This window comes from Mustela putorius, unplaced genomic scaffold (assembly GCF_011764305.1).
Source record: "Mustela putorius furo isolate JIRA1106 unplaced genomic scaffold, ASM1176430v1.1 tig00000174_pilon_pilon_pilon, whole genome shotgun sequence".
Lineage (NCBI taxonomy): Eukaryota > Metazoa > Chordata > Mammalia > Carnivora > Mustelidae > Mustela > Mustela putorius.
Window position 1 is genome coordinate 43347531 of NW_025421304.1, and position 27008 is coordinate 43374538.

The window sequence follows — 27008 nt, forward strand, 5'->3', positions numbered from 1 at the left end:
CCCCGCGGCCGGCCCCGCCCCCGGCAGCAGGCCCCGCCCCGCCGGGCAGCTGGGGGACCCCGCTGGGGCCGGCCCCGACCCGCTCTCGGGGAGAGCAGGGACCGAGCGTGGGGGGCCCTGCCGGCGCGGGGCCTCCCTCCCAGGCGGGGGTCCCCGCAGCCCCCGCCGGTCCCGCTCCGTCCAGGCCCAGGCCTCGGCCTACTTCCTCCCCCAGCTCCTTCCAGGCGCCGCAGGGGAGGCCACCACTGCCCCCTTAGGCACCATCAGCTCCACTTCCCAAGCGTCCCCGGGCCTCTTCGGACCAAGGCGATCCCTGGCGGGCTGGGCCACAGGGGGAGCACGCTGTGGGGTGGAGGCACCTGCCTAAGAGGGCAGAAAGCTCCAGCTTCTCCGACCTTCCAGTCGGAGGATCCCACAGGCAGCAACAGGGATTTCTCCAAAAGAGGTGTGGGCAGGCTGGTTCCTAGAAGGTTTTCAAGGCCTAGAACCTTCACCGCAGCCACACCACGGATGCCCCACAAAGGAGCAAGGCGCCAGTCCTCACCAGGGGGCACAGTGGCAGGCCCAGCCCCCACTTCCTCAGGTCTAACCACAAGCAACCCTCTGCTCAGGGACTAAGTCCGGGGGCAGGACCTGCCAAGCTTCTGGGGAAACCCGGAGGGCAGGGATGGTCTTTGCTGTCTCCCTTCGCCCTCCCCGTCAGGATCACAGCCCAGCAAGGTGTGCTGGCCGCCCCCACAGACCCAGCCCTGACCCTGGTGTGGGAGGGATGGAGGTTTGGCCCGGGGTCCACCTCCTCCCAGAAGCCTACCCTGCCCTGCACTGATGTTTCAGAAGCAGGGAGGGGAGGCACTCGTATGGTTTCAGATCCCAGAAACTTCCGGGTTGCGGGGAATCAAGTCCTTAACCAGCACTCCCGCCAGCAGACCCACTTCCCACCTCCTTGCGTGGACGGGACTCACAGCCAGACCCAAACCACATTTCACGGCCATCAGAGCCTCAGAGAGTGCGTCAGCCACCAGACGTGGCTCATGGCCACGTGCCGAATGCCCACCGTGTGGCCAGCAGCCGACAGGCAAGCGAAAGGCGGCTTTCCCGCGCACTCCATCCACGCCCTCCCGGCCTCGCAACACAGGGGCCCCAGAGTGCCAGGGTCGGAACCGCGATAAAACACGTCTGTCCCAGGCAGCACCAATGGCTTTATTCCCGGCAGCCCACAGGCTCCCGTGCAACGCACCCACCTTGGGGCCGCTCGCCCATCTCCCGCTAGAGACATGCCAGGGGTCTTTCTACAAAGAAACATTCCATTTGTTCCGCATGGCATGAGTCCGGCCGAGGAGCTGTGGGGGGCTAGCTGAGGCTTGAAGCTTCTGTGGGGGGTCCCTGAGGTCTGTAGCGGTGACCTGTCGTCCAGCTCAGAGGAGGGGTGCCGACTCCCCGTCACGTCCAGCAGAGCTGCCGTTTGGGGCAGTGGGAGCAGCCCCTTGAAGGGATGCCCAGCTGCTGCACACCATCCGGCTCCGCGCCCAGAATCGGATCCCGGTGCTGGGACCCGCTTTCTTCTCAGCGAAGCACTGGGGGAGGCACTTGGCGGGGGCGGGGGGGGGAGCGTTCCCCAACGGCTTGGTCACTCCACTGACCCAACTCGGCCGCAGCGCGGGGTCCGGCCTGGAGCCCCAACAAGCACAGACCCCCCGGCCGCCACCCCCAGCACCCCCATCCCAGTGAAGCAGTCTTCTTCCAGGGACGGCTAGAGCTCCCCTGAGGGAAGGCGGTCAGGCAGCCGGCTTCGGCAGGCCGTCCGGGCCCAGGAGGTGAGCGTGAGGGTCCTCCAGGATTTGAGGCCCGGGTCCCACCTGTCCGATGGGGAGGCAGGGAAGTACAGGTCAGAAGGTAACAACCCACGCGGCAGCGTCCTGCCCCACAGGGGCCCCCGTCTCTTGGCCTCCATCACCCAGATGTGGGGCGGACAGCACGTCCCAGGTGCAAGGTAGAGACCGTGGGCCTGGGGGCTCAGGTCACAGGAATCAGGATCAGACCAGTCTCGGTGAAAGGCGGGCTCAGGCCTTCCAACTGGGATTGTGACCCGCTCCTGTGGGGTGAGCTGGGAAGGCCCCGAGGACCCCCAGAGCCTGTGTCTCCCCAAGTCCCCCCGCAGCACAGGGAACACTGCCCCGCAACGCCGGGGGTCCTTACACACCCACTCGGAGGGTGGCTGAGTGAAGGGTCAAGCCAGACAGTACAAACTCTGAAAACCCAAAGGCCACGTCACCGTGTCCCGGCATTCCAGCCACGACAGACGGCAGCTGAACGGCGTCCGTTCACCTGGTGGCAGGCAGGAGCTGAGCCCGCGGGGCTGGACGCGCCCCCTCGGTCAGCCGGGCCCTGGGCCTCACCTGGGTGGCAATGATGTACTTGACGCCGCCGGGGGTGGGGTCCACGTCCAGCACCGCTTTCAGCTCGTCTGAGAGTGGGACGGGCGGCACGGGCAGCCCCTTGAGAAACCTGGGGAAAGACGGGCGGCAGGTCTGAGGCCACGGACGGAGGCCGCAGATGCGAGACAGGAAGCAGACTGGCAGCTGGCATGGGGGAGGGGGTCCCTTCCGGGGAAATGCAGAAGCTCCGGAACCAGGTGGCAGTGCCGCTCGCACAGCAGCATGGGGACAGCTGCGGGGCGCGCCCTCCCGGGCCGTGGAAGGGGTGACGGCTCCGTGGTGTGTGTCTGACCTCGCGCATGATGCCCAGCACGAGTGAGTGCGCGCCTGCTGGGGTCACCAGGAGTGGGGGCTCTGGTTTCCTCCTTCCACTCCTCACCCGCGGCTCCTACTTGGCCGGGGTGGGACAAAGGTCAGAAAGGAGCACCTCGTGGGGCCTGCATGGCTCAGGGTGCCCAGCAACCAAATCTCAGTTTCGGTTCAGGTCACGATCCCAGGGTCCTGGATCTGAGCCCGTGTCGGGCCGCGCGTAGCAGGGCGCCTGCTTCTCCCTCTGCCTCTGCTCTTCTCCCCACTCAAGCTGCCTCTCTCTCAAATACACCGAGCCTTTGAGAAACGAAGCAGCAGCACCTCAGTCCCAGTGGGAGCCCCTGCTTCCCCAGGACGCGCGAACCCACAAGCTGCCGCAGGGGGCCAGGAGCGATGAGTTCAGGCTCCCGCAAGGATGCCTGCTGCCTCGGGGGCTGTCCCTGGTCATGGGGTCTGTCCACCCGGTGAGGAAGCCAGCCCTCCAGCCCCACACACTACAAGTCAGTGTCCCCCCAATGACGGCGACACACACGCCGACCCCACACGTTCCCCGCACCCCTAGCAGCGAGGTGTCCCTGCACCGAGATGACTAGAAGGGACCCGGGCTCCAGCCCCAGAAACCATGATGCTGCTTACACCTGCACGCGTGGCCACAGGCTGTGATGCGTGATGGTTACAGGGAGGCGCCCTTGGTGACACAGCACTTGGGGTCCCTTGCAGAGACTAAGACTCCCACGGGACCCCCCCACTTAGCACCAGGGCCTCGGGGGCCAGCGCCCCAGATCTCAGCAGGAGACTCCACTCCTCCCCTCACGCCTCCCAAATGTGGGGGACCCCCAACTCACTTGTCTCCATTTGACTCGGGGGGGAAGCAGTGCCTCACGGCAGCCACAAACTCAGGCACGGTGTCGTGCAGGGCAAAGACCACGGCGTTGGGGCCCGCGTCAAACGTGTATGCCACCTGGAAGCCCCGGGGCCCGCGTGAGTGTCTGCAGGGCGGCTGGCCCAGCTCCCACCTCTCCTTGGCCCCGGAGACCCCGCGCTGACTGCAGGGAAGCCGCCGCCCCCTTCCCACAGGCTCAGGACCCGCACCTTCAAGTGCCAAATGGGGGCCGTGCACCCATACGCTGGCCAAGAGACTAAGCGCCCGCCAACGGCCGGGTCCAGAGGGGCCGCGAAGCCCGTCTCAGCCGGCCTGCGCCGGACTGCAGCCGGCTGTGCAGCAGCTCTGGGCCTGAGGGCCGGCACAGGGAGCGCGCCGCGGGTCTGGGGAGCCGGCAGGAGCGGCCCGGCCTTGCCTTGGTCTGCCCGTGGTGGGCGTTGAAGCGGTGCACCAGGTGCACGACGCGCCGGGACGTGTCGCTGAGGTAAGAGATGGGCGGGAAGGTGTCCAGGCAGGTGGCGTGGAACTGGTTGCTGTCCTTCATGGTGAGCTGGGCGAAGCCCGGGAAGTCCCGCTCCCGCACGCAGCGGGCCATCTCTGCCATGCGCGCGGGCACCACCGACTCAGCCCGGAACTGCAAGGCACGGTCCCGTGAGGCGCCAGCCGCCCCCCAGGTCGCAGTCCCGGCTCGGCAGGGCGGCCGGCAGCAACACTGCGGGGCTGAGCCGGGCAGACCAGCGGGGCTTTGAGGGACGCGGGTGGAGCCCGCCGCGTGCCGGGAGGTATGGGACGTGCCCTGGGCCATCCCGGCGCCAGCCTTACCCTGAGCAGGGGGCTGGTCTCCACGCTGGTCCGCATGCCCGCGGTGCTGCCCGTCAGCTTCTTCTCCGCGCTCACCTGCCCCAGAGAACAGGCATGGACCCCACACGCAGCCGCAGCCCAAAACACCGCCGCATCCCATCCGTCGCCCCCCGCCTGGGAACAGCAGCCCCTTTGCCATGGGGAGTCAGAGCCGGGGCGGGTGCTTCCGTCACCGGGCGCGCCCACAGGCCCGGAGGAGCTGCCCCCCTCCAGCCTCACTCACCACAAGTATGAGAACTCGGAGTTCCGGCCAGTGTGACTCCGGGGCCACCTGCCGGGCGATGCTGTCCTTCCCATCGGCCCGCTCCCCCATCTGCCACTCCACGAAGCCACCGTACAGGCTCCGGCAGGCGCTGCCCGAGCCCCGGCGTGCCACTTCCGAGAGGTCACTCTCAACCCCATAGACCTGGGCCAAGGTATAGGCTGAAGGCACAGAGGGAAGGGTACAGGAGGCTCAGATGGGTGCGGTGGGGACAAAGACTTTGAAAAGCATGTGGCGCAGAGACCAACGCAGAGAGGCCCGAAAAGTGGGCATGAGGCTGGCAGCTAGCAGTGCGGGCCCCCAGGAAGCAGGGCTGGTCTGGCCGAGCGGCTGACGCCAAGACACTGAGCCGGGGGCCCGTGAGGTGAGCTCTCTGCCCCCAGCACGGGGTGTCCTCCTGGCCTTGTCAGTCACCGTGGGCGTCTCAGGCAGTGGCATGTGAGCCGGCTGATCTGGGTTTCGGCCAGGCCACACACGGTGAGCCTGCCACCTGCCATGTGGTGCCCAGCTTGCCCCAGGTGGGGAGGGCCTAATGGAGAGGAAGCCAGCATACAGGGAAGCCACGCAGGGGACTGGAGGGAGGGAGACAAGTTGCCAAGGAGTCTGTCAGAGCACCTGGAGCCAGCTGCACCTGAAGCCAGCTAAGCCAAGAAACTGCTCCTATCTTAGGCTTAAGTGAGTTGGAGATGGGTTTCTGACACAAATAACCCAGAGGATTCTACACGCACAGCCCCAGGAAGAGTTGGGCACCCGGATCCCTGGAGGCCAAGAGCAAGAGGTGCCGCTTGCCACAGCACACCCCTCAGGGGCCCTGGGCTCCTGTGAGCACCCACCTAGGCAGGCGTAACCCGCCGCTGAGGAGGCCAGGCCCGCGGCCGTGGGGAAGTTGTTCACGGATGCAACATGAACCTTGTAGCTGAGGCCAAGGGCCGCTGGGTCCTCGTCACCGGCGCTCCTCCGCTTCCGGGCCAGGCGGCGGACTAAAGGGACGGGGGAGACGGTCACAGGCAGCGTGGCCCCGACCTGTTCCCGACATCTCCCCCACCACAGGCCAGGAAGGGGCAACGGCACAGCTGAAGCCGGGCCTCTGCCCCGGACTTGGTGCAGGCCTCCCGCTCAGGGCAAAGCCCCAGACCCCAGCCTCCACGCCAGACCGGCTCCGGCTGTGCTGACAGGCGTCCCCCTTTCCCTGAGGGGCTGGGCTGTGCTGGGAAGGCGGGGGAGCTAAGAGGCAGCAGCACCTTCAGTGCACTGAGACCCGAGCCGGAGTGAAGAAGGGACCGGGGAGTGAGGATCCACCCGGCCGGCCCCAGGGCCGCACGCGTCCCTCCCGCAAGCGCACTCACTCTCCCTCAGACAGGCCTGGAGGCGGGGCTGCTCCACGTCCTCCTCCCGGCCGTTCAGCCAGATCCGGTCCTCGGTGAAGTCCTTGCTAATAGCAGCTGTGGTGGTGGTTTTCAGCTGGGAAAGAACACACAGGCCACCTCAGGGCAGGGGCCGCCTAAGCGCCCCCGGCCGCTGGGGAGGGCCTTCCTACGTGGCCCTTCCCCGTCACCTGGAGAACGGGGCTGTGGAGGCTGAGGCAGCCAGGCCAGGCGGAGAGGAAGGCCTCAAGCCGTGCAGCAGGCGCGGAGCCCAGCCTGGCTCCGGCTCCAGGGTGCAGCCCACACCTTCCTGGGCCACAGCAGAGCCACTGGGCGTGGCTCCAGGAGGAAGGGACCACGGAGGACGGGAGTGCCCGGGAGGAGCCATCCCAGCAGGGGCGGGTGGAGAGTTGAGCGGCCAATCGTCCCACACGAGCGCAGCAGAAGGTTGGTGATTATCTGCTCTGGTGTTCGGTGCTGACCCGTACTGACCTGGTCCTGGTGCAAAGTGACACTCAGAGAGGAGTTGATGGGCAGGACCAGGTCTTCATCTCGCTTTCCCCCTGGAACAGACAACCGAAGGCCAGGCCAGTCCATTTCCCAGCCCTGCAAACAGCACCTGCTGCCCTCAGTCCTCCCCACCAGTGCTCCCCCATCTGCCGGGCATCAGACACGTCCTCTTCCTGCTGGGCCCTCACCTTCGGGAAGTCTTCCTGGATGGCTCCCCCACTTCGCTGGGCTCCCGCTCCCAGAGCAGAGCTGGAGGCCAGTCCATGCCCCTAGCTCATCGCACGTTTTATCTTGTTTCATCCATTCAACTAACTGCCTTGGAGTGGCCACTGAGCACTCTCGCCCCCCACGCAGGAGTGCCCTGGTGACTGAGACTCCTGCAAGCTCTCTGCGCTTGGGCCCTGGAGACATGTGGGGCCGCCTCCACTCCCCGCGCACCAGACGAGGGAACCGTCCCCACGTGGGAAGTCGCGGAGCTCTCTGGGAAGCACACACAGCGTGTGTGGTGTCTGGAGGGGACAGTCACGGGCGGTGGTAAGGACCACGCCTCGCAGGTGACCCATGACAGCCCAGACAGGGACCCGCACAAACGCGCCCAGCTCGTCTCTGAGAAAGCGCAGAAGCGCTGCAAGGGGAGGGGGCTTCTCAGCACATGCTGCCCGACACCTGGACATCCACGGCCAGACACAGACGGCGACCCGACTCTCACACCTCCCGCAGAGAAACAAGTCAAGGTGGAGACTTTGATTTAAAACGTGAAGCTACAAAACCTTTAGAAAAACATACGGGAGGGTGCCTGGGTGGCTCAGTGGGTTAAGCCACTGCCTTCAGCTCAGGTCATGATCTCAGGGTCCTGGGATCGAGCCCCGCATCGGGCTCTCTGCTCGGCAGGAGCCTGCTTCCTCCTCTCTCTCTCTCTGCTGCCTCTCTGCCTACTTGTGATCTCTGTCTGTCAAATTAAATAAATAAAATCTTAAAAAAAAAAAAAAAAAAAAGAAAAAGAAAAAAAGAAAAACATACGGGAGGGCGCCTGGGTGGCCCAGTGGGTTAAGCCACTACCTTCGGCTCAGGTCATGATCTCAGGGTCCTGGGATCGAGTCCCGCATCGGGCTCTCTGCTCGGCGGGGAGCCTGCTTCCCTATCTCTCTCTCTCTCTCTGCCTGCCTCTCCATCTACTTGTGATCTCTCTCTGTCAAATAAATAAATAAAATCTTTAAAAAAAAAAAAAGAAAAGAAAAAGAAAAACATACGGGAGAAAATCATTCGGTGTCGGACCAGGCAGAGGAGTCTCACTTGACACCAAAAGCGCGATCTATTCACGGAAAGCCTGATACGCTGGACTTGGGCAAAACTCTCAAAACTCTCAAACCCTGTTAGGAGGATGATCGGACAAGCTACGGGCGGGAGGAGGTGCCGGCACGCGTCCAGCAGAGGGTTAGTGCCTCGGCTAGACTGTGGACTCTCACATCTCCATGGGGAGGAAGCACACGGTCCGAGCAGGACGTGGCCAGGGGACGCAAGCAGACACCGCCCAGAGAGGACACGCGGGTCGCAGGTGAGCACCAGGCCAGGGGTTCGGGATCCCTGGGCGGAAACCCACAACCAGATGTCACCCCACCGGTCAGAAAAGCTCCAATAAAAACCAGTGAGGACACCAGCAACGGCTGAAGACCAGGATCACACAGACGTTGCTGTGGAAACGCAAAGTGGGCCGCGGCGTTTCTGGGTTTTTTTAAAAGATTTTATTTATTTGCCTGATAAAATCAGAGAACCTTGTGGGGGAATGAGAGGCAGAGAGGGGAAGCAGGGACCCCTGTGGGGCTCACACGGCGGAGCGTCTGCCTTCAGCTCAGGTCACGATCCCGGGACTCCAGGATGGAGTCCCGAGTGAGGCTCCTGCTTAGTGGGGAGACTGCTTCTCCCTCTTCCGCTTGCCCCTTCCCCCACTGTCCATGCACTCTCTCTCTCAAATGAGTAAAATCTTAAAAAAATTTTTTTAAATAAAAAACTGAAATACAACCACCTTATGACCCAGCATTCGCCCCCGAAGAGGGACAACTTGGGTTCCCAGTGGTGCAGCGGCAGCTTTATCCACAATAAAGCTCAACCTGGAAACAGTCCAGCCGCCGCCGAGGACCGTGTGGGACGGCCCCACCAGGGAACAGGACTCAGCACTAGAAGGACCAGTAATGACCTGAGCAGCCTCCCGTGGGAGTCTCCGGAACCCGGCAAGTGACAAGGGCCACTCCTCAAAGCTGCACACGCAGTGACTGCGCTCACAGCATTCTGCAGAGGAGAGGGGGCCCCAGGGGGCCGGCTGCGGGAGACCGTGGGTCCCCAGCCCCGGGGTGGCCCTCCGTGTGGACATTGTCTCCCCCCTCCCATCCCGCGTGGACACTGTCACACACCACCCCCCTCCCGTCTTGCCCTGTGGGGCTGGGCATCCCCGTGGACACTGTCACCTGCCCTCACTCCGCCCCCGCGGGACTCGCCATCTGCGTGGACAATGCCACCCGCCCTCATCCCGCCCCCGCGGGGACAGTCACCCGACCCTGTCTTGCCCCAGTGCGGACTGTCACCCACCTCATCCCGCCCCCGCGAGACTCGCCGTCTGCGTGGACACTCTCCCCCGTCTCGCCCCAGCGTGGACACTGTCCCCCACCCCATCCCGCCCCCGCGGGGACAGTCACCCTCCCCCCACCTCGCCCCAGCGTGGACACTGTCCCCCACCCCATCCCGCCCCCGCGGGGACAGTCACCCTCCCCCCATCCCGCCCCAGCGTGGACACTGTCCCCCACCCCATCCCGCCCCCGCGGGGACAGTCACCCTCCCCCCGCCTCGCCCCAGCGTGGACACTGTCCCCCACCCCATCCCGCCCCCGCGGGGACAGTCACCCTCCCCCCGTCCCGCCCCAGCGTGGACACTGTCCCCCACCCCATCCCGCCCCCGCGGGGACAGTCACCCTCCCCCCGTCCCGCCCCAGCGTGGACACTGTCCCCCACCCCATCCCGCCCCCGCGGGGACAGTCACCCTCCCCCCGCCTCGCCCCAGCGGGGACACTGTCCCCCACCCCATCCCGCCCCCGCGGGGACAGTCACCCTCCCCCCGCCTCGCCCCAGCGTGGACACTGTCCCCCACCCCATCCCGCACCCGCGGGGACAGTCACCCTCCCCCGTCCCGCCCCCCAGGGGGTGGACGTCCCGCGTGGGTCGTGTCCGGCGCCCCGGGCCGCGCACTCACAGTACTTGATGACCGCGATGTTGACCGGCGCGGTGCAGGTCACTGCCACCACCGGCTTCTCAGGGGCCATGGCCAAGAAACCGCAATTCAGCCTCCAGCCGCGGCGGGGCCCGGCTCGCACCTCGCCCGCCCTGCGATTGGCTCGCAGGGACCCTCCGTTTCGCACGCCGCCCAGTCAGCTCGGGGCCCCGCCCCCGCTCCAGTTCTCAGCCAATGAAGGGGATCGAACGATGGACTGCCGACTCTGGGCCCGCCCCCGTTGGCGGGCCCGCACCCGCAGGCTCTGCGCAAGCGCGGAGATCTGTCCTGGCATCCCCTCCACGCAGGCGCCGGGCTCTGCGTAGGAGCAGAGACTGCGCAGGCGCGGAGCTCTGCGTAGGCGCTGGGACCGCGCAGGCGCAGGGGTCTGCGCAGGCGCGTGGCGTCGGACCTCCTCCGAGCGACCCTGGATTGCGGCGGAGGGGGCAGGTTCCCGCGGCCGGACGCGGTGGGGGACGCGCCCCGAGGGCCCGTCCTGCCGGGCTGGGCTCAGGGGGACCAGGCGCCCAGACGCCGTCAGCAGCTCCGGACGGCAGGCGGGGTGACCGTGCTAGGGGTGCCGCGGCGCCGAAGGGCCAGCCCCGGAGTCTCGGGCGCCGCGGGGCGCACCCGCACGCCTGACCCTCGGGGTCCCCCGCCCGCGCGGGGCGCACAGGTCTCCGCCCTCCGGGCCGTCGGGGTCCGCGTGCCCCGTGGGGCCCATGCGTCTTCCCTCGCCTGACGGCCGTGGAGCCCCCGCGCCCCCGCGGTCAGGCGTCCCCACCCCGAGCTGGGCCGGGTCGGGCCGGCGCCAGGGCCGTGGCTTCGGACCGTCTCCGACTCGGGCCCCGCAGTTTCTAAGAAACGGACGGACTTCTGTGGGGGCGGGGAGGAGGCGGAGTGTCCCGCGGACCCCGCTGCCGGAGGTCCTGACCCGAGCAGAAGCCCAGAGGCGCGTGTGACCCTCGGCCGCCCCGCAGCCCCACTCACCCTCCGCTTAAAGCCCGGGGTCCGCGGGGACCTCTCCCGGCTGCCAGCGGGGCGCGCCGTGTGCACGGGGCGCTGAATGGTTCCGGTCCAGTCTGCGGTGCGGCACCGCGTTCCACCTGGTTTCCAGGCCCGGCGTCGGGGCCCCCGACAGCCATGACCGCCCCGGAGCCCCCGACCGCTTCCTGGTCTTAAACCGGAGCTGGTGGCCTTGCGGCTCCCGATGTCCCCGCCCTCGGCCCGCAGCCGCCGTGTCCCACGCAGGTGCTTCTTGGGGATCCTGGCCGCCCGGTGCAGGAGTGCGCCCCGGTCCCCGCGTCTAGACCGGCCGGCGCCTTCCCAGCTCACCGCCTGTTGGGGGCCGGTGGGCCGGGCCGGGGGCGGCGCGGGTTCTTTTTTTCCACAGCGGGAGCTGCTTCGGTGCTCGCGTTCCTTAGAAGGCTCCTCCGCGGGGATCCCCGGGCCACGTGGGATGTGTCAGGCCGTTCTGATGGCTGTTGGCAGGTCCCCAGAAGGCAGTGGAATCGGTGGTGGGAACCCGGCCTGCAGCGCCCGGGCCCTCCGTGGGATGGGGAACGTCCTATCCCACCGCGGCTGGCCTTTGCGGTGATTCCGAGGTGTTCTTGCCGTCCTGTTCCTGCTTCATGCAAAGCCGCCACACCCTGTTTGGAAAGGTTGACCATAGACCGTTCTGGGCACCCCCTAGGGGGTGTTCTCTGTACCCAGGTCACCTGTGAGCCTCCGGAATGTGCGTTCTGCCGTGGGCGTGGTGGGAAGATCAGCGCGGACCTTTATGAAGTTCTCCAAGCTCACGTCCGAACCCCCGGTGTGACGGTGTCAGGCTCCCGCGCCCTCCCCGCTCCTGCCCCGCGAGGACACGGCCTCCTGAACCGGGAAGCGGGTCCTCCCCCGACGGGGAATCTGCCGGGACCTTGGTCTTGGGCTGGGAGACATCAGTGGGGCTTGTGAGCCCCCAGTCTGGGATTTTCGGTTAGAGCAGCCTGAACAGATTAAGGTAATGTTGTATTTGCGTGATTTTAAAACTTCGTTAACTAGACCCGTTGGGGCGTACTTACCCCCTCCAGGTCTGGGCTTCCCAAAGGCAGCCACTTTTTCTTTTTCTTTTTCTTTTCCTTTTTTAAGATTCATTTTAGTTGAAAGAGACAGTGCGTGCTAGTGGAGCAGGGAGAGGGAGAGAGAATCTCAAGCAGTCTCCACACTGAGCACCAAGCCCAAAGTGGGGCTCGGTCCCGGACTTTAGGTCATGACCTGAGCTGAGAGCAGGAGTCAGGTGCCTAAGCAGCTGCGCTACCCAGGTACCCCAAAGGCGGCCACTGTTCAAATCTGTTGTTTTTCTCCATATTTCTTTTTCTTTTTCAAGATTTTATTTATTTGTAAGAAAAACTGCAGGACCAGGGGAAGCTGCAGGCAGAGGGAGAAGCAGGCTCCCCGCGGAACAGGAGCCCAACGCGGGGCTCGGTCCCAGGACCCCAGCAATATGCCCTGAGCTGAAGGCAGACACTTTCCGACGGAGCCGCCCAGGTGGCCCTTCCTCCGTATTTCTAAATAACCTGCTCATATTCTTTCTAATTTCTCTGATCCCTTTTTCCAGTTTAGAATAGCGTTTGTTGGTTCCCACTGAGTAGAAAGATGGGGTTCTGTTCTACCCCAACAATGTCCCTTCCTCCCCATCGTCCCCGGGTAGTGAAATGGCTATTTTTGTTTTTGTTACGGAGATGACGTAGACCGTACTCTGTTCAGGCAAGTGGGCCTGCACGCCCGCGCACGTGTTAGCGGGCAAAGGCTCCCTTATTTACCGGAGAACCTTGAACGGACAAGCCCTATAGAAGGCGGCGGGGCCCTTGGGGCGCCTGGGTGGCTCAGTGGGTTAAAGCCTCTGCCTTCGGCTCAGGTCATGATCTCAGGGTCCTGGGATCGAGCCCCACATCGGGCTCTCTGCTCAGTGGGGAGCCTGCTTCCTCCTCTCTCTCTGTCTGCCTCTCTGCCTACTTGTGATTTCTCTGTCAAATAAATAAGTAAAAATCTTTAAAAAAAAAAAAAGAAGGCAGCGGGGCCCAGATCCCACCCCAACACCTTCAGCCCAGCACCCACATGTGTAAAGTCAACCCCTCATAGGGCCTCTTGGGTAAATGTATGTTTTTCCCACTCTCAGCTTTTGGTTATATGGGCTGTGGGGCTGATGCTTGTTGAGCCCACAGAGGCCTCATTATTCTGATTTTCTGTCTGTTCCATTCACGTGTTTCAAAGGTATGTGGAAAACAGGGGGTAAAGCTTGACATCTCAAGGCCCAGAAGGAAGAGCAGAGTGTACTTCTGTAAGCCTAAAGCACCTCCCACAGTCCTCCTCAGAGTCTTTTATTTTGAAGCATTTTTTTAAAATTGCGCTGAAATACACAAAGCCCAGGGGCACGTGGGTGCAGTCAGCGGAGCGTCTGGCTCTCGGGCTCAGCTCGGTGGTGGTCTCAGGGTCACGGGACTGAGCCCGTGTGGGGCGCTGAGCCCCGCGCACAGCCTGCCTGAGGTCCGCTCTCCCAGCCCCTGCCCCTCCTGCTGTGTGCTCGCTCTCTCGTGCCCCCACTCTCTAAAGTAAACAAATAGATCTTAAAAATACATATATACATAGCCTCAAATTTACTGTCTTAGTGGTTTCTGGATCAGCTCGGGGGTGTGACGCGCACTCACCGTAATGCAGACGCCGCGGCTCGTGCACAGAACGCGCCCATGCGTCTTCTGCAGCTCGAGCTCCGTCCCCATTAAACCGACTGCCTGTCCTGTACCAAGCCCCTGGCACCCCCATCTTCCGTACGGACCCGACTCTCCCAGGGACCGCCTGTGAGTGGGATGGTACAGAGTTTGTCCTGTGGTGTCCGGCTTTTCTCACTCAGTGTAATACCCTCCCCCCAACCCCATACGGTGTAGCAGGTGTCACGACCTTTCCTAAGGCCGAGTGCGACCGTCCCCTGCAGGGTCAGGCTGCATCGTGCTTTTCCAGTCGTCCTCTGAGGGATGCTTAGCTTGCTCCCACCTTCCGGCCATCGTGAGCGACGCCGCTGTGAACACAGGTGTCCCAGTGTCCGTTCAGGTCCCTGCTCTTAGTGCTTTGGGGCAGATACTCAGAGATGGACTTGCTGGGTCTTCCAGGAGTTCTCTCGGTTCTTTGAGGAGCTGCTGTGGTGTTCTCCTGTGACAGCCGTGTCATAGGTGCCCACCAGCAGTGCGCAAAGAGCCCAGTTGCTCCACACCCCTTCTTTCCTTTCCTTTTTTTTTTTTTTTTTTAATATTTTTTATTTGGCGGGGAGAGGCAAACTCTCCACCGAGCCCAGAGTCCGACCCAGGGCTCGATCCCACCAGCCAAGCTGAAACCCAGAGTCGACACCCAACCGACCACACCCCCAGGCGCCCCAGTGCTCATTTTCTTTTTCCTCTTTGTTTTTAATAACCGCGGCCTTCACGGGTGTGAAGTTGCTTCTCGTCGTGGTTCCGGTCTGCGTCCTGAGACGTCCCTTTATTTCAGGTCGTCTCCCAGTGTGGACGAGAGCACGTCTCGGCGCGGTTTCTCCAGTGTTCTCGCGCACACGCGTCCTCTCGAGCTTGTGGGAATCCTGGCTCGGGAGACCCGGCGTGCGGCCTCTGCGTCTCTAGCAAGCACCAGGGCGTGCCAGGGACGAAAGCTGCTGTTCCGAAGGCCAGGCCATGGGTCACAAGGACAGCGGAGACGTGCGCTGGCTCCGGAGTCGAGCAGACCTGACTCGGGTGCGTGTGTACGTCTCTTCGCTGCGGTGGCCCCAGTGTCTTCCTTTGTGGTCCGAGAGACGGTCTCACTGCCGACTGCCAAGTGCAGGGCTCGGACACAGAAGAAAGGACGGCCGTCCTCGGTGGCTGCTGCTCGGCCCCTCCCTGCTCCACGAGCCGCCTGAGGCAGAACTGAAGACGCGGGGACCGGATGCAGGGTGGGGCCTGAGAGCCAAGGGTCACCTCCTGGCCACAGGCACTTGGCGTTTCAGGAAAGCACGAAGGGCCCCATTGGTCATTCAGTCGGCGTCCATCAGGGACCTGCCCTGCACCACAGTGCTGTGCCAGGGGCTGGTGTGGGAGTGTGGTCAGCAGAGGCCGGCGGTCCCAGCCTGGCGTGGGGATTTGGGCCTGGGCACTGTCATCCTGTGGCCCGTCCCTCCTGCTTGGGGACCAGAGGGGGACCAGAGCTCAGCACTCCTGGGTCTCCTGCGTGACGATTCTCAGCGGTCTTCAGCTGCCCGGCCTGCCCGTCTCCGGGCACTTTGCTCCAGGCCGCATACTGGGACCGAGTCCAACGTGAGTTGTTCATTTATGCTCACGATAGGCTTCTCTCGAACACCAGCTGCTGGGCAGCTCAGTGAGGCGTGCTCGGGTCCTTTAATTACCCTGGGGACCTGCCGCAGCTCACCAGCAGTCCCATCGAGAGAAATGGACGTGAGGCAGAGTGGCCAGAGCTGGGGGTTTGCTGGGACCCGTTCCTGGCGTCCTGGAGACCTTCAGGAGCCCGTGTTCAGGGGAGAAGGGGTGAGACCTTGCCCCGTGGTTGCTCCAGGAAGCACCGGCCCCCCTTCCTAATGTCTCTTTTTTCTCCCAGAGCCACTGTTTGTAAAGTTTTCCTGTTTATTAGGGAGTGTTCGATTCACAGAGACAGGTCCTGTGGTCACTTAAGGCCTCAAAATATGACTCTCCAGCCTCCACCACTCATTCTGGGATCCTGACCAGTGCTCTGAACTCCCTGGGGCCACCCTCCCTCCCGGGTCTGCTCTCCAGAATGCAGGCTGGTGGGTGGGCCCTGCTTCTCTTGCCGTCCTGCTGCTGCGGGCACTGCGTGGCTTCCAAGCCTGGCTCTGCTCACGCAGTTACGTCTCTAAGGGTCCCGCTGTCTCCTTTACAGGGAGGATTCAGAGTCGTGGATCCAGGGCCTCCTTGGCTAGAGCCGAGCACTTTCCGACTCCTGGTACCTGCCGACATCGTGGGAAGGTGAGAGGGAGCAGGGCTCGGGGCAGAGACGGAACAAGAAGCATTTAAGGACTGGGCGTGCCCTGGCCTGGCATGAGGTCACCCCCAGCCACCTTTTCCAGCTTCCAGAACGGTCCTTCTGTCCCCCCAGGAAGCCGCTGCGTGACTTTCTCGTCGTCACAGAACGCAGGCTGTAAAGCCTGTGACTCTTCTAAGCTCTGCCGAAGTTCACACGAGCCTCTCTGTTCGTTCGTGAAGCCTTTCTAGGGACCCTCCAGCAGCGCACGGTGCCAGGTGAGGCCGGGGGAGTCCTGTCCTCGGGAGGGTCACAGCCTCCCTGCAGAGGTGAGACCAGTGCTGGAGCGAGCAGGACAGAGCAGAAACGGTGGCGTGCTGCCGGAGGTGCTGGGAATACTCAGGCCCCACAGACCGTGAGAAAGGTCTGGCTTTCAGGCTGGGGAATGATGCGGTTGTAACTGTATCTTGAGCAAAGCTCGTTGGTCGCAGGGGTGAGCTGGAGCAGGGAGACCCCTGCTCACCGGGGTCAGAGCCCTCCACTGTCTGCTGCAGCCTAGTCGGCGACATCTGTCATCTACAGCTGTGGTGGTCCGCACACCTGCTGTTCACAGACTCTGGTAGTCTGTTGTCTGTCGACCGTGGTGGTCCGTGTCATCTCTAGACCATGACGGTCTATGTCATCTGTGTCCTCTCTAGACTGGGACTTCCCGTGTCGTCTGTCATTGCTGGACTGTAGCAGTCTGCATCATCTGTCGTTTCTGTTCCAAGATGGTCCATGTCGTCTGTCATCTGTAGGCCGTGACAGTCCATGTGATCTGTCATCTCTAGACTGTGATGGTCAGTGTCATCTGTTTTCTCCAGATCGTGACGGTCCATGTCATCTGTTGTCTGTAGACCAGGACGGCCTGTTTCTTCTGTCATCTCTAGTCTGTGACAGTCCTTGTCACCTGTAGTCCAGGACAGTCCATGCCATTTGTTGTCTCCAGTCCTGATGGTCCATGTTGTCTGTAGACAGGGTGGTCTGTGTTGTCTGTTGTCTGTAGTCCATGACGGTCCATGTCCTCTGTCATCTGTAAACCAGGATGGTTCTTGTCATCTGTCATCTCCAGTCTGTGACAGTCCATGTCATCTGTAGACCAGGACAGTCCCTGTCACCTGTTGTCGGCAGTCCGCAATGGCCTATGTCGTCTGCTGTCTCTAGTCTGTGATGGTCCATGTTCTCTGTTGTCTGTAGACCAGGACGGTCCGGGTCATTTGTCATCTGGACTATGATAGTCTGTATTCTGTGTCTGTAGACGTGGTCTGTGACATCTGTCATCTCTTAAAATGCAGACCACGGTGGTCTACAATGAAAGTTCAGCATTGGAGGGTCAGCAAAGGGAATCTCAGGCCTTGAGAAGTCTGGGAAGAAAACGTGTCGTGTGCTGAGGCCGTGGGGTTGGGACTGAGGTGTGCGAACGATCATGGCAGATCCCACTGCTAAGAGTTCAAGAACGTGCCAGCAGCCTCTTGTGTGACAGAGGGCAGCTGCCTGGCTGCCTGGAGAAGGGCTGAGGGAGGGGGAGGAGGCGGGAGGAGACCGGTGGGTGCGTCTGTGCCACGGAGCAGACCGGGGCTTCACAGGTGTGCGCGGGTGTCCTGACCCAGCAGCCCGCACACCTCATGTCTGTATATATGGCCGTAGGCCAGTCGCTGCTCACTGTGGCTGCCTAGCGACGCCCCGATTTCATGTGTGTGAGCTGCCGGGTGGGTGGTTATGAGTGAGGGGTCTGGTGACTGGCTCGGACCGACGGAAGACAGCTGCTGTGCTGGTCGTGTCAGGGTCACACCGTCTTCGCTGCCTCGGAACTATCTGCCCTGCGACTGCTGAACCCAGCTGAGCTCTTTGAACCAGGCGTAAACCCAGAGTCCGATGCAGGGAAGGCAGCACGGTCTGCGGCTCCGCGGGCGACAGAGCCCCGGTGATAGTGGGGGCCGGGGGCGCATGTCAGGAAGGAAGCGGGGCTCTGGGCTCCGTCTGGGGTCACCGGTCATCCGTACGCTCTTCACTGTCCTCAGACACGGGACTGGCCGTGTCACTGAGGGCTCTGTAAGCCGAGAGTGTGGGTCCCTGTCCGAAAAGCAGAAGAGTTTGACATGAGCCCAGCAGGGCAGCCCCCTGAGCTTGGCGCCCTCCGCACCGCATCCAGCCAGGGTCGCCCCCCCCAGGAAGGCTCGGGACGAACGGTGACTGTGTGCACCGTGGCCTGAGCCTCTCCCTGTGTGTCTGCACGGTCCCGGCTCAGCCCTTTTGAGACTGTTGGCATTTCCTCTAGCCTGGGGGCTCCGCTCGTAGCGCTCACGTCCACCGTGACGCAGGCAGAGGCGTCGGGTTTGCGGCTCTGCTTTCCCTCTGGCCGCCGGGGCTCCCGCTTCCTCCCGAGCCCTGTTCCTCGGGGCTGTGCCGGGCAGCGAGCAGGTGCTCCCTGCTCTTCTCCGTCAGCAGAGCACAAGGCAGGACCTCGTGTACAGGTTGTTACTTTAAGATTCTACTTAAGAGAGAGAGAGATGAAGAGAGTAAGTGGCAGGAGCGACAGGCAGAGGGGAAGCAGGCTTCCCGCGGAGCAGGGAGCCTGACGCGGGGCTCCTCCCAGGACCTCGGGAGCCGAAGGCAGCTTCACCCACTGAGCCACCGGGTGCCCGTGCGTACGGGTTTTAGTCCGTGTTTTATTTATGCTTCGGGCTTAGTCTGGGGGATGCGGGAGAGGCATCATGAGGCGCGTGTGCAGGCCTGCTGGGAAAGGCGCCAAGGACAAGGAGCAGGGACGCGCGGGTCCCTGAGCCAGACCCAGGGAAGGCTTCTCGGTTCCCGCGTGGGAGAGAGCACGGCGCTGCCTGACCTGAGGCCCTCGGGTCCCTGCAGGGCTGCTTTCCAGCAGGGGCGGGGCCTGAGGATTCTGGGGTCTGGGGGAGGCTGCCTGGTTCCAGTCCTGGTCCCGTGAGTTGTGGCCGGGAGCCTCCGAGCAGTTCAGTCCACCTCTTGTGCCACCCAGCCCTGAGCGGGGGTGGGGACAGCGCCCACCTCAGAGCCCCAGAGTCTGCTCCAGGGAGGGCTGCTTGTGGCGCACGGGTGCCTGGGAGGGCATGTTGTCCTTTCTCTGTTGACAGAAGATCCCTGGTTTCAAAAGGGAGCTCTCAGGCTGAGCTGCCCTCTGCAAGTGTATGTGTTGACATCTGGAAGCCCAGGACCTCAAGATGTGACTGCGTTTGGAGAGAGCATCTTTAAAGAGCTGATCAAGTTACAGGGAGGTCAGTGGGGCAGACCCAGGTGCCAGGGCTGGGGACACGAGGAAATCAGGCACTGAGAGAGGACCACACGAGGACATAGGGAGAAGTTGCCAGTCTGCAGGCCATGTAGAGAGGGACCAGCCTGCCCACACCTTTGTCTGGGACCGGCAGCCCCAGGACAGGGAGAGAGAGACTCGGAGCTCTCAGCGCCCCCTGTGGAGTGGGTAAGGGCGCCCCAGCGTCCTGGAGTTAGGATGCGTCATCGTCCGCAGACACTGCGGAAGAGAGCGTTCTGCAGGCCAGTCTGTGTACTTCACTAGACGGTGGCCGGGGTCTCCCACCCGGCCCCACGCACACCTGGTCCTGCAGGTGTCTGGCTGGTCTTGGGCGGGGCCTGCCAGCCCTACCTGCTAGTGCCTCGCTGCTGGTCTTCACCTGAAAGGTCTGTGTTCTGGCAGGAACAGTTTAAGGTCTCATTGTGAACCAGGCCCCGAGCTGGGCGTCCCAGTGTGGAGGCCAGATTTCAGGCACCTGCTGGGTGCCCGGTGCTGTGGTGGGCAGGTCACCTGCTACCTGTTTGGTCCCCGAGCCCAGCTGTGAGTGGCAGCGGCACCTCCGGCTCAGGGGAAATCCTTCCTGAATCTGCCTTCGGACTCTTGGAATCCTGGCCACTAGCCTTCGACCACACCCTCTTTGGTCTTCCTGGCCTTTCTGTCCTGTTTCTCAAAGCCTGGTCAGAGGCACCTGGGTGGCTCCGTCATTAAGCATCTGCCTTCGGCTCAGGTCATGGTCTCAGGGTCCTGGGATCGAGCCCTGCCCCGCGGAGCAGGGATCCTGTTTCCCCCTCCCACTCCCCCTGCTTGTGTTCCCTCTCTTGCTGTGTCTGTCAAATAAATAAAATCTTAAAAACAAAAAAAAAAGGCCTGGTCAGCTCGGTGAAATGTTGAGCATCCCGCTGTCCTTACATGGTTTTCCAATGCCGCCCCCACCGCTGCTTATGGCCCTTCGTCTTCCCCTGGGCAGGTGTTAAGAGAACCCCACTTTCCACGCCCAAGCCCCAGACCCGGCAGCGAGGTCCAGGCCCCAGGGCGGCTCCCCTTCCTGCACGTGCCCGGCCACCCTCCAGCATCTCTGCACACCTGGGCCTGCCACTTCTAGAACTTCTGCCTCCTGCTCTCCCCCGTTTCTGGTCTCTGATTTGCAAGGGAAGAGCTCAGAGTGTCTTGCTGAGTGGCAGCATGGCTCAGTAGCTGAGATCACAGACTCGGAGGCCAGCGCGCGCAGGTGTAAGTGGCCGTCACCAGCACGCTGACATGCGTGACCTCTCTGGTGGAGAAGGGCCGCCAGTGTCACGTCCACGGCGGCCCACAGTGAGTACTGGCTGTTGTTGGCCGCAGAAGCGCACTGGTCAGCGCTGCCTCCTTCCAGAAGAAACAGTGTTGGGTGTTTAACTCAGTGAGTGAGTGACACGGCTGCTTCCCCGAAGTGAGCTCGTGTGTGTCCTCGCTCCGTGCGTGCGCCCGGCCAGAAGCCTGTCAGTTGGAGCCGGCCGGGAGGCATCGCCGTGCCACATGTGCCCGGGCGTCCCCCTGCCCACGCCGCTGACAGTGGGGACGGTCTCCACCGTCGCCTTCACCGCCTGCCCTCTTGCCGGCGCCCACAGGACGAGTCTGCGGCCCGGCTGGCCTGCAGGAGCGAGGCAGGCTGCTCGCCCGCCGCCGGGGCCTGATGGTGGTCCTCGTGCTGGTGCCGTGGCCAGCGGCTTCCTTTCTAAGGATGAGAAAGGCCACGGCTAGGAGATTGGTCCCGCAGATGGACTGAAGAAAACAAATAAAGGCTGGTTTAGGCTGAGCCTTGCCTTGTCCCCCGTCTGTTCCTTTATTCCCCCCGTCTAAGAGATTTTGTTGAGAGAGAGCATAAATGGGGAGCGGAAGAGGCAGAAGCAGACTCCCCGCTGACCGGGGAGCCCGACGCAGACTCGTCCGCGGGCGCTGGGATCACGACCCGAGCCAGCCAGGTGCCCTTTCATTCCCTCGGGTTAGCACCTGTCCCCATCAGGTACAGGCCCGGCACACGGAGGGTCTCGGGTGAAGGTGGCCCCCCACAGGAGGGCGCTGCACTGGGCGCGGGGGCGGGTGTGGAGGGAAGGTGGCGGGCCGGGAGGAGCCGGCGCTGGGCGCTGGGCGCTGGGCGGGCTGGGAGCGCAGGGCTTGAGCTGAGGCGGTGGCGGCGGAGGGCAGAGAAGATGAGCCGAGCCGGCGGCCCAGGAAGCAGGAGGCTCCCCCGGAGCAGTGACGGGGCGTCTCCCCGGGCCCGGGGCCAGCTTCTCTGCCAGCGCCCCGCTGCGCGGCGTCCGTGCGCCCCCACCGGCTCCTCCTCCCACTCTGGGAGCGCGCGAGGGCACGCGGTTCTGCGGCCGTCCGAGTGCGCCGCGCCCCAGGCTCAGCACGCGAGAGCTGTGCGCCCGGCGCCTGTGCACTGCCCCGTGCTAGGAGCTCAGCCCGTAACGACATGCCAACTACGTTCATTCAGAATCCGTAAGAAACCCACCACGTGCCCACGTCCGCGCGAACGGGAACTGTCGCCCGGAGCAGTGGTAGGACAGTGGCGTGGTTGGGCATGGTTGCGACCTGGGTGTCGGGTCCTGGCTGGAGCGGCCGACTGTCCCGTCTGCCCGACCCCACAGCCGGGACAGAAACGCTCTGCAGCTCCTCCAGATGCCTGCGGCTTGTCTGTGGTGACGCTGCCTCCCCGCGAGCTGCGACCGGGAATCTGACCTCTTGGTGAACGCCTCCCACGCTCCGACCCACGGAAATCTGCCCCATCCTTGGGGTCTCCGGCCTGGCGAGGGTGTCTCAGTGTCCGCATCGGTCGTTGGGAAAACAATGGTTCATTCTTTTATCTGGAACGTCCATATACTGATGTTTCATTTCATAATTTAAATCCTTTTCGTGGGCGGGAGGTTGGGGGAGCCTGGAGGCGGGTATTACAGAGCGCACGTATTGCGTGGGGCACTGGGTGTGGTGCGTAAACAACGAATTCTGTCACACTGAAAAGAAATTAAATTGAAAAAAAATAAATCATTTTCTCATCAGAAAAGTCTTTAAGCATGACAGCTGCCAAGAGATAGAAAGCTTCCGAAATGGTCATTTTCTCTCAAATGTGTAGGTGTTACGGGCAAGAAGTCCTGCTCATTCTCCTGGAAGGGACAGGCTCCCTTAGGTCTTTCCTGACAAGATGCCTGCAGGTGCACAGGCCTGCGTCTCCGTGGCACGTGCCCTCCTCGGAGACGACCTGCGCGCCCCGGTGACGCGCCCCGCCGCCTCTCATGTCTTCACGCGGAGCACGACAGAGGTCGGCACCCAGGGTTGAGGTTCAGTACCACTCAGGACGTCCTTAGGCTGCATCTGATTTCCATGAGTGCGTGGTGGGGAGGTGCCAGGGCCCTGGGGCAGCGAGCTGGCGGGCCTGTGTGGAGATGCCGAGCCCCCGGCAGCTCCTGCACCATCAGCACGTGCCCTCGTGGTAAGGGGTCTCCCTCGTGGCCGCCGTGGAGGGAAGCGTGCAGACCGTTCGTGTTACAGCATCGCGGGGCGGGTTCTGTGAGGGGGCAGACACAGCCGCCACCAAGGTCACCAGAGCCACAGGGACAGCGGCTGCACCTCACCTCACACTCAGTGGAGGGGCAGGCGGCGGGATCCGGGCTCGGACTGTCCCTAACCCAGCCTCTTTTTGGCCGATTCAGAACACTTGTGTTCCCGAGGTGAACATGCAGGTTTCAGTCCCCTGTGGCTCCAGGACTGCCCTCCTTACACACTCTCATTTCCGAGGTCGCTATGTCACTCTCTGGCGTCCGGGCCTGCTCCCAGCAGAGGGAAGGGGACCGGTATCTAAAGCTAGAGGGGCCGAGTGATTCCACGTCCTCCCGAAGGACCCGAGACTGGTGGATCTTCACAGCTAAACAAGAGGCCCCGAGGGACAGAGGTGCGGGGAGACTGTTGGGGGGGGGTGGCAGATGCCCTCAGGTCAGCCTGGAGGTTGGGGGCACAGCACGGATGGACGATGGGGGACACAGCCCTGAACTTCTGCACGTACCAGAGACGTACACACCCAGCTGCTGAGCTGGGCCCCGACCTCTGCCCCTCAGCAGCCCCCTTGGCCCCACTGTGACCTTGAGCCCCTGCCTCGTGTGTGCGGGGCCCTCGGATGTTCCCAGCAGCGCAGTGAGCTGGGCAGGCAGCTGCGGGGGGGGAGCGGGAGCCCGAACTCGCTGCCGGGAGGCGCCTGCACACTCCAAGAGGAGGGAAGGGTTTCCCTGAAGTTAGCTGCTCGGTTTTATTGGAGGAATCTTGGGTGTCTTTTTTCTTTTTTTCTTTTTCTTTTTTGCTATTGTATGTATTTGGTCCTCCCCTGAATTCTGAAACTGAGTTTAGCATGATTTCCTTTTCTTACAGAAGCGGAAGCCGAGGCCTTACAGTGGGATTGACTCAGCTAGGATCAGCACTCCTCACTCGGGGACCGAGCCAGGACACCCTGATTGCCGGTGAGTCCCACAGACTCCCCCGCTCGGGGGCGCCCTGCTGCCCCGGCCTTGGACCCCCTCTGAGTCCTGGCAGCGTCCTCCCTGGAATGTCACGCCGTGCACAAGTGACAGAGGTCTGGAAACTTTTGTTCCATTGAACCTTGCCAGCGGGCTATACTTAGCCCCCAAGTGGAGGCCAGGAGTGGGTTCTCTGAATATAGATAGTAACAAGCAGGCTATTTTCAAACTTCTAGAGAACCCCCCCGAATACTCCGGGCCAAAATGGTATTTATGGAACCCTCCGGACTTTTGGAAGGGAAGGCACAACCCTAGTGTGTCTGTAGTTTCAGGAGAGTGGTTTCCTTGAGTGGGGGATGGAGCAGGGGACCGGGCCACCGAGAGACCGGGTGTCTCTGTTGCACCTGTTTCCAGGACCTGAGCCCGCAGAGGCCGGGCGCTGGCATCTGAGTCCAAGAACAGTGGTTTTCCTGGCTGGGTATCTGGTGCTGACCCTGTGCGTCGCCCTCACACCACCCCCCGGGGACTCCTCTTGCTGAAAGATGGGCTTGTCCAAGCTTGGAGGGCTTGGTGCATGGTTTTCCTCTTGTCCAGAATCCCCCCTGATCGCGTAGCCGTTTGCTTTCGGCTGGATGGAACTGGTAGAGCGTCCACAGGACGGGCTACGGCCACAGCGCCGGCCCCAGCTCCTCGGCCCCAGGGCCTCTGGCGCCCCCTCCACTTGCTCCTGCCTCGGAGGGAGGGGACCCAAAGGCCTTCTTTAGGGTGCAGAGGGGACATGTGTTCAGCAAAGTCTGGGCAGGAAAAAGAAAGCCTTTGGGTGGAGGGACCCAAAGAGCAGCTCCCGCAGAAAGCCCAGCTGCGCCCACGCCCCTGGGACAGACGCGCACGAGGCTGGGCTCCCTTCCTGGTTCCTACTCTGTAGTGTCGGTATGGGGGCTCCAACTTCGTAATGGGTGTCCCAGGTGAATTCTGATAACCAAAGTGACAAGGAAAGGCAGGGGGCACGGGGAGGGGGAGCTGCCAGCCGCTCGGGCCAGGCCGCGTGGCCTCCCCGTGATCTGACCACAGCCGATGTGCTCCCCGGTGGGCCGTCTCCCCCATTCATCCTCCGCTGGCTTCCCGGCAGGCGCTCGGGCCTTTCCTCACCCCGTCTGCCGAGCCGGCCTCCCCTGCCCTGCTCTCTGCCAGTCCAGATACAAACGTGGGAGCATTTTCCATGGGCCGGTACAGAAGGGCAAGCGTTCGACTTTATTTTAGAGCCGCGAAATTCCCTCCCTTCATATCCAACAGGTGCATCGCCTCATTTAGACATTGGGACCCAGAAATAGAACACAATCTACGATACAGCCTTCTCCAGGCATCTGGATGCTATTTAAAAAGAAAAAAAAAAGGCCTCCTGTGAGATGGCGGGACACAGGCCGATCGCGGACTTGACCCGCTCAGCAGAGGAGCCCAGGCTCTGGGAGACTGCTAGGAGGGATGGGCGCCCTGGGAGCGGAGGCCCCTGCTCGGGACGACGGACGGGCGGTGGGAATGGGCACAGAAGTGTGTCCGGTGAATCCGTCAGTTAAATCGACGGCGCCCACCCACCAGCCCTTTGTGGACTGAGGACAGAGGAGCTGACCCCAGGTGTCTCTTGGCAGACTGCTCGTGTCAGCTGTAGGGGGTGGATGGTGCTGAAGTCCTGACCCCCAGGACCTCAGAATGTCGCCCCATTTGGAACCAGGGTCTTTGGGGTTGATCCAGTTAAGATGACGTCATCGGGGGGTCCTAACCCAGTAGGCCGGGTGTCCTCAGGGAAAGGGGGATTTGGACACAGAGACAGACGCACAGGCGGGAAGACGCCGTGTGAGACAGAGGCGGAGGTGGGTGACGGGTCTACCAGCCCAGGACGTGGAAGATGCCGGCAAGCCAGCAGGGGCCGTGAGAGGGGCCGCAGGAGGAACCGGCCTGCTGGGTCTCAGACATGCGGCCTCCAGACGGTGGGGGAGCGGACGTCAGTGGTTCAAGACGCCCGGTGTGGGGAACTCGGTTACGCAGCCCCAGGACGCGGATATATTAGCTAAGCCTCCCGCGCACACTGTCTGTCCCTCGGGGCGCGGCTGATCCTGCGGAGGGCAGGCAGCGGTGCGGCCCGGGAATGTGAGCGAGGCTCTCCCAGAGGGAGTCTTCCTTCACCTGCTGATACAGTCTGGTACTCGCTGGAGCCACGGGCTCCTGGGTGGCCAGTGTCATCAAGGTCGCCCTTGGTCCTGAGAAGCCCAAGATAACGGTCAAGTTTCCTCTGGGGTGTCCCCAAGGCTCCTCCAATGGCCGTTGTCCAAGCAGCCCCAGAGGAGCCTCCAGCGGAATCTGCAGGTGCCGTGTGGCCAGGGTGGGCCTGGTGAATGTTCCTCAGCAGGGCCACAGGGCTTGGGGATGAGATGGGGACCTCTGCCGCTTGCCCTACGGCCCCATTCGGGGCCAGGACCAAGGTGCCTGACTTTGTCCCTCAGCCTGGGCCAGAAGAGGTGTTGCTGACAGCCGGCCAGCCCTCCTGCAGAGAGGAGCAGGTGTCCCCTCCGGGTGTCGAGAACTCAATCAGTCCCCAAGAGACGCAGGCCGCCCTCCGGGGCCAGCCGGAGACGCCAAGATGTGCTGGCAGGACGGAGGACCAGCCCAGCAGGTGACCACCCGGTGGCTGGAGGTGGGGGCAGGAGGCCGGGGAGGGGTCTGCTGTTGGCATCGGAGTCTGTTTACAGCCTGACCCTCTCAGCTGGAGGACGCCTGCGGCCTCAGGAAAGGGCAGGCAGAGGGGAGGTGACGGTGCCACGGGCGGCCGCGGACACAGTCCCTGGGCGGTGTGGTGGCCTCCGTGGAGACGCGTGCAGACCCAGACTAGACGGCCTTCTGAGCGCCCTGCCAGTGCGGGCGTGCGAGCCCACGGCTGCCTCTTCCCTGGGCCTGGATTTGCCCGGCTCTGCTCACACCCTCTGCCCAGCCCGTCCACGCCCGTGGCTCGCTCCCTCCCCGTTTAGTGCTGTTCCCATTTCCGGTCTCTGTCTTCCCAAGACGGTGCCTCCTGCTTGCACTGGTGCCTGCTCCCCTGCCGTACTCTGGCCGCCGCCTCCCACCAGGGATGCCCTTCATCCCTCCGGCCCACGGCTCTGTGCCCGCGCCGTCCCAACCCCACGCTGCGGCCAGAGGGCCACGTCACCCACCTGCAGCCCCTCGAGGACCGCTCCACGCTCAGCCTCCGCCGTTGACTCAGAGCCTCAGAGGACACATGGTCGTCCTCTGCCCTGTGCTTGTGGTGGGGCCCTCGCTCTGTCCGGGGC

At 63.1% G+C, this 27008-nt stretch overlaps 1 protein-coding gene and 2 long non-coding RNA genes across 4 annotated transcripts; 2 read left to right on the forward strand and 1 right to left on the reverse strand.

Annotated features, from left to right (window-relative positions):
• Positions 1-1179: 1179 nt before the first annotated feature.
• Positions 1180-10021, reverse strand: MVD (mevalonate diphosphate decarboxylase). Of its 2 annotated transcripts, none has more exons than XM_004753834.3 (10): positions 9865-10021; positions 6607-6677; positions 6097-6211; positions 5584-5730; positions 4712-4911; positions 4450-4524; positions 4043-4261; positions 3590-3705; positions 2397-2505; positions 1180-1856 (listed from the first exon to the last, which is right to left on the reverse strand). In XM_004753834.3, the coding sequence occupies exons 1-10, from the start codon at positions 9932-9934 to the stop codon at positions 1776-1778; spliced, it is 1203 nt and encodes a 400-aa protein (XP_004753891.1). In that variant the 5' UTR covers positions 9935-10021; the 3' UTR covers positions 1180-1775. The 2 variants fall into 2 exon arrangements, with proteins under 2 accessions (XP_004753891.1, XP_044932362.1); XM_045076427.1 differs by lacking the exon at positions 9865-10021 and adding an exon at positions 6813-7354.
• Positions 10022-12845: 2824 nt separating this feature from the next.
• LOC106005931 lies at positions 12846-20344 on the forward strand. The gene is made up of 3 exons (XR_001179660.2): positions 12846-14642; positions 15799-15884; positions 16015-20344. It is a non-coding gene; the product is annotated as an uncharacterized LOC106005931 (long non-coding RNA).
• Positions 20345-20353: 9 nt separating this feature from the next.
• LOC123391008 lies at positions 20354-25114 on the forward strand. Its single transcript, XR_006605643.1, has 3 exons — positions 20354-23132; positions 23603-23691; positions 24982-25114. It is a non-coding gene; the product is annotated as an uncharacterized LOC123391008 (long non-coding RNA).
• The last annotated feature ends 1894 nt before the right edge of the window (positions 25115-27008 follow it).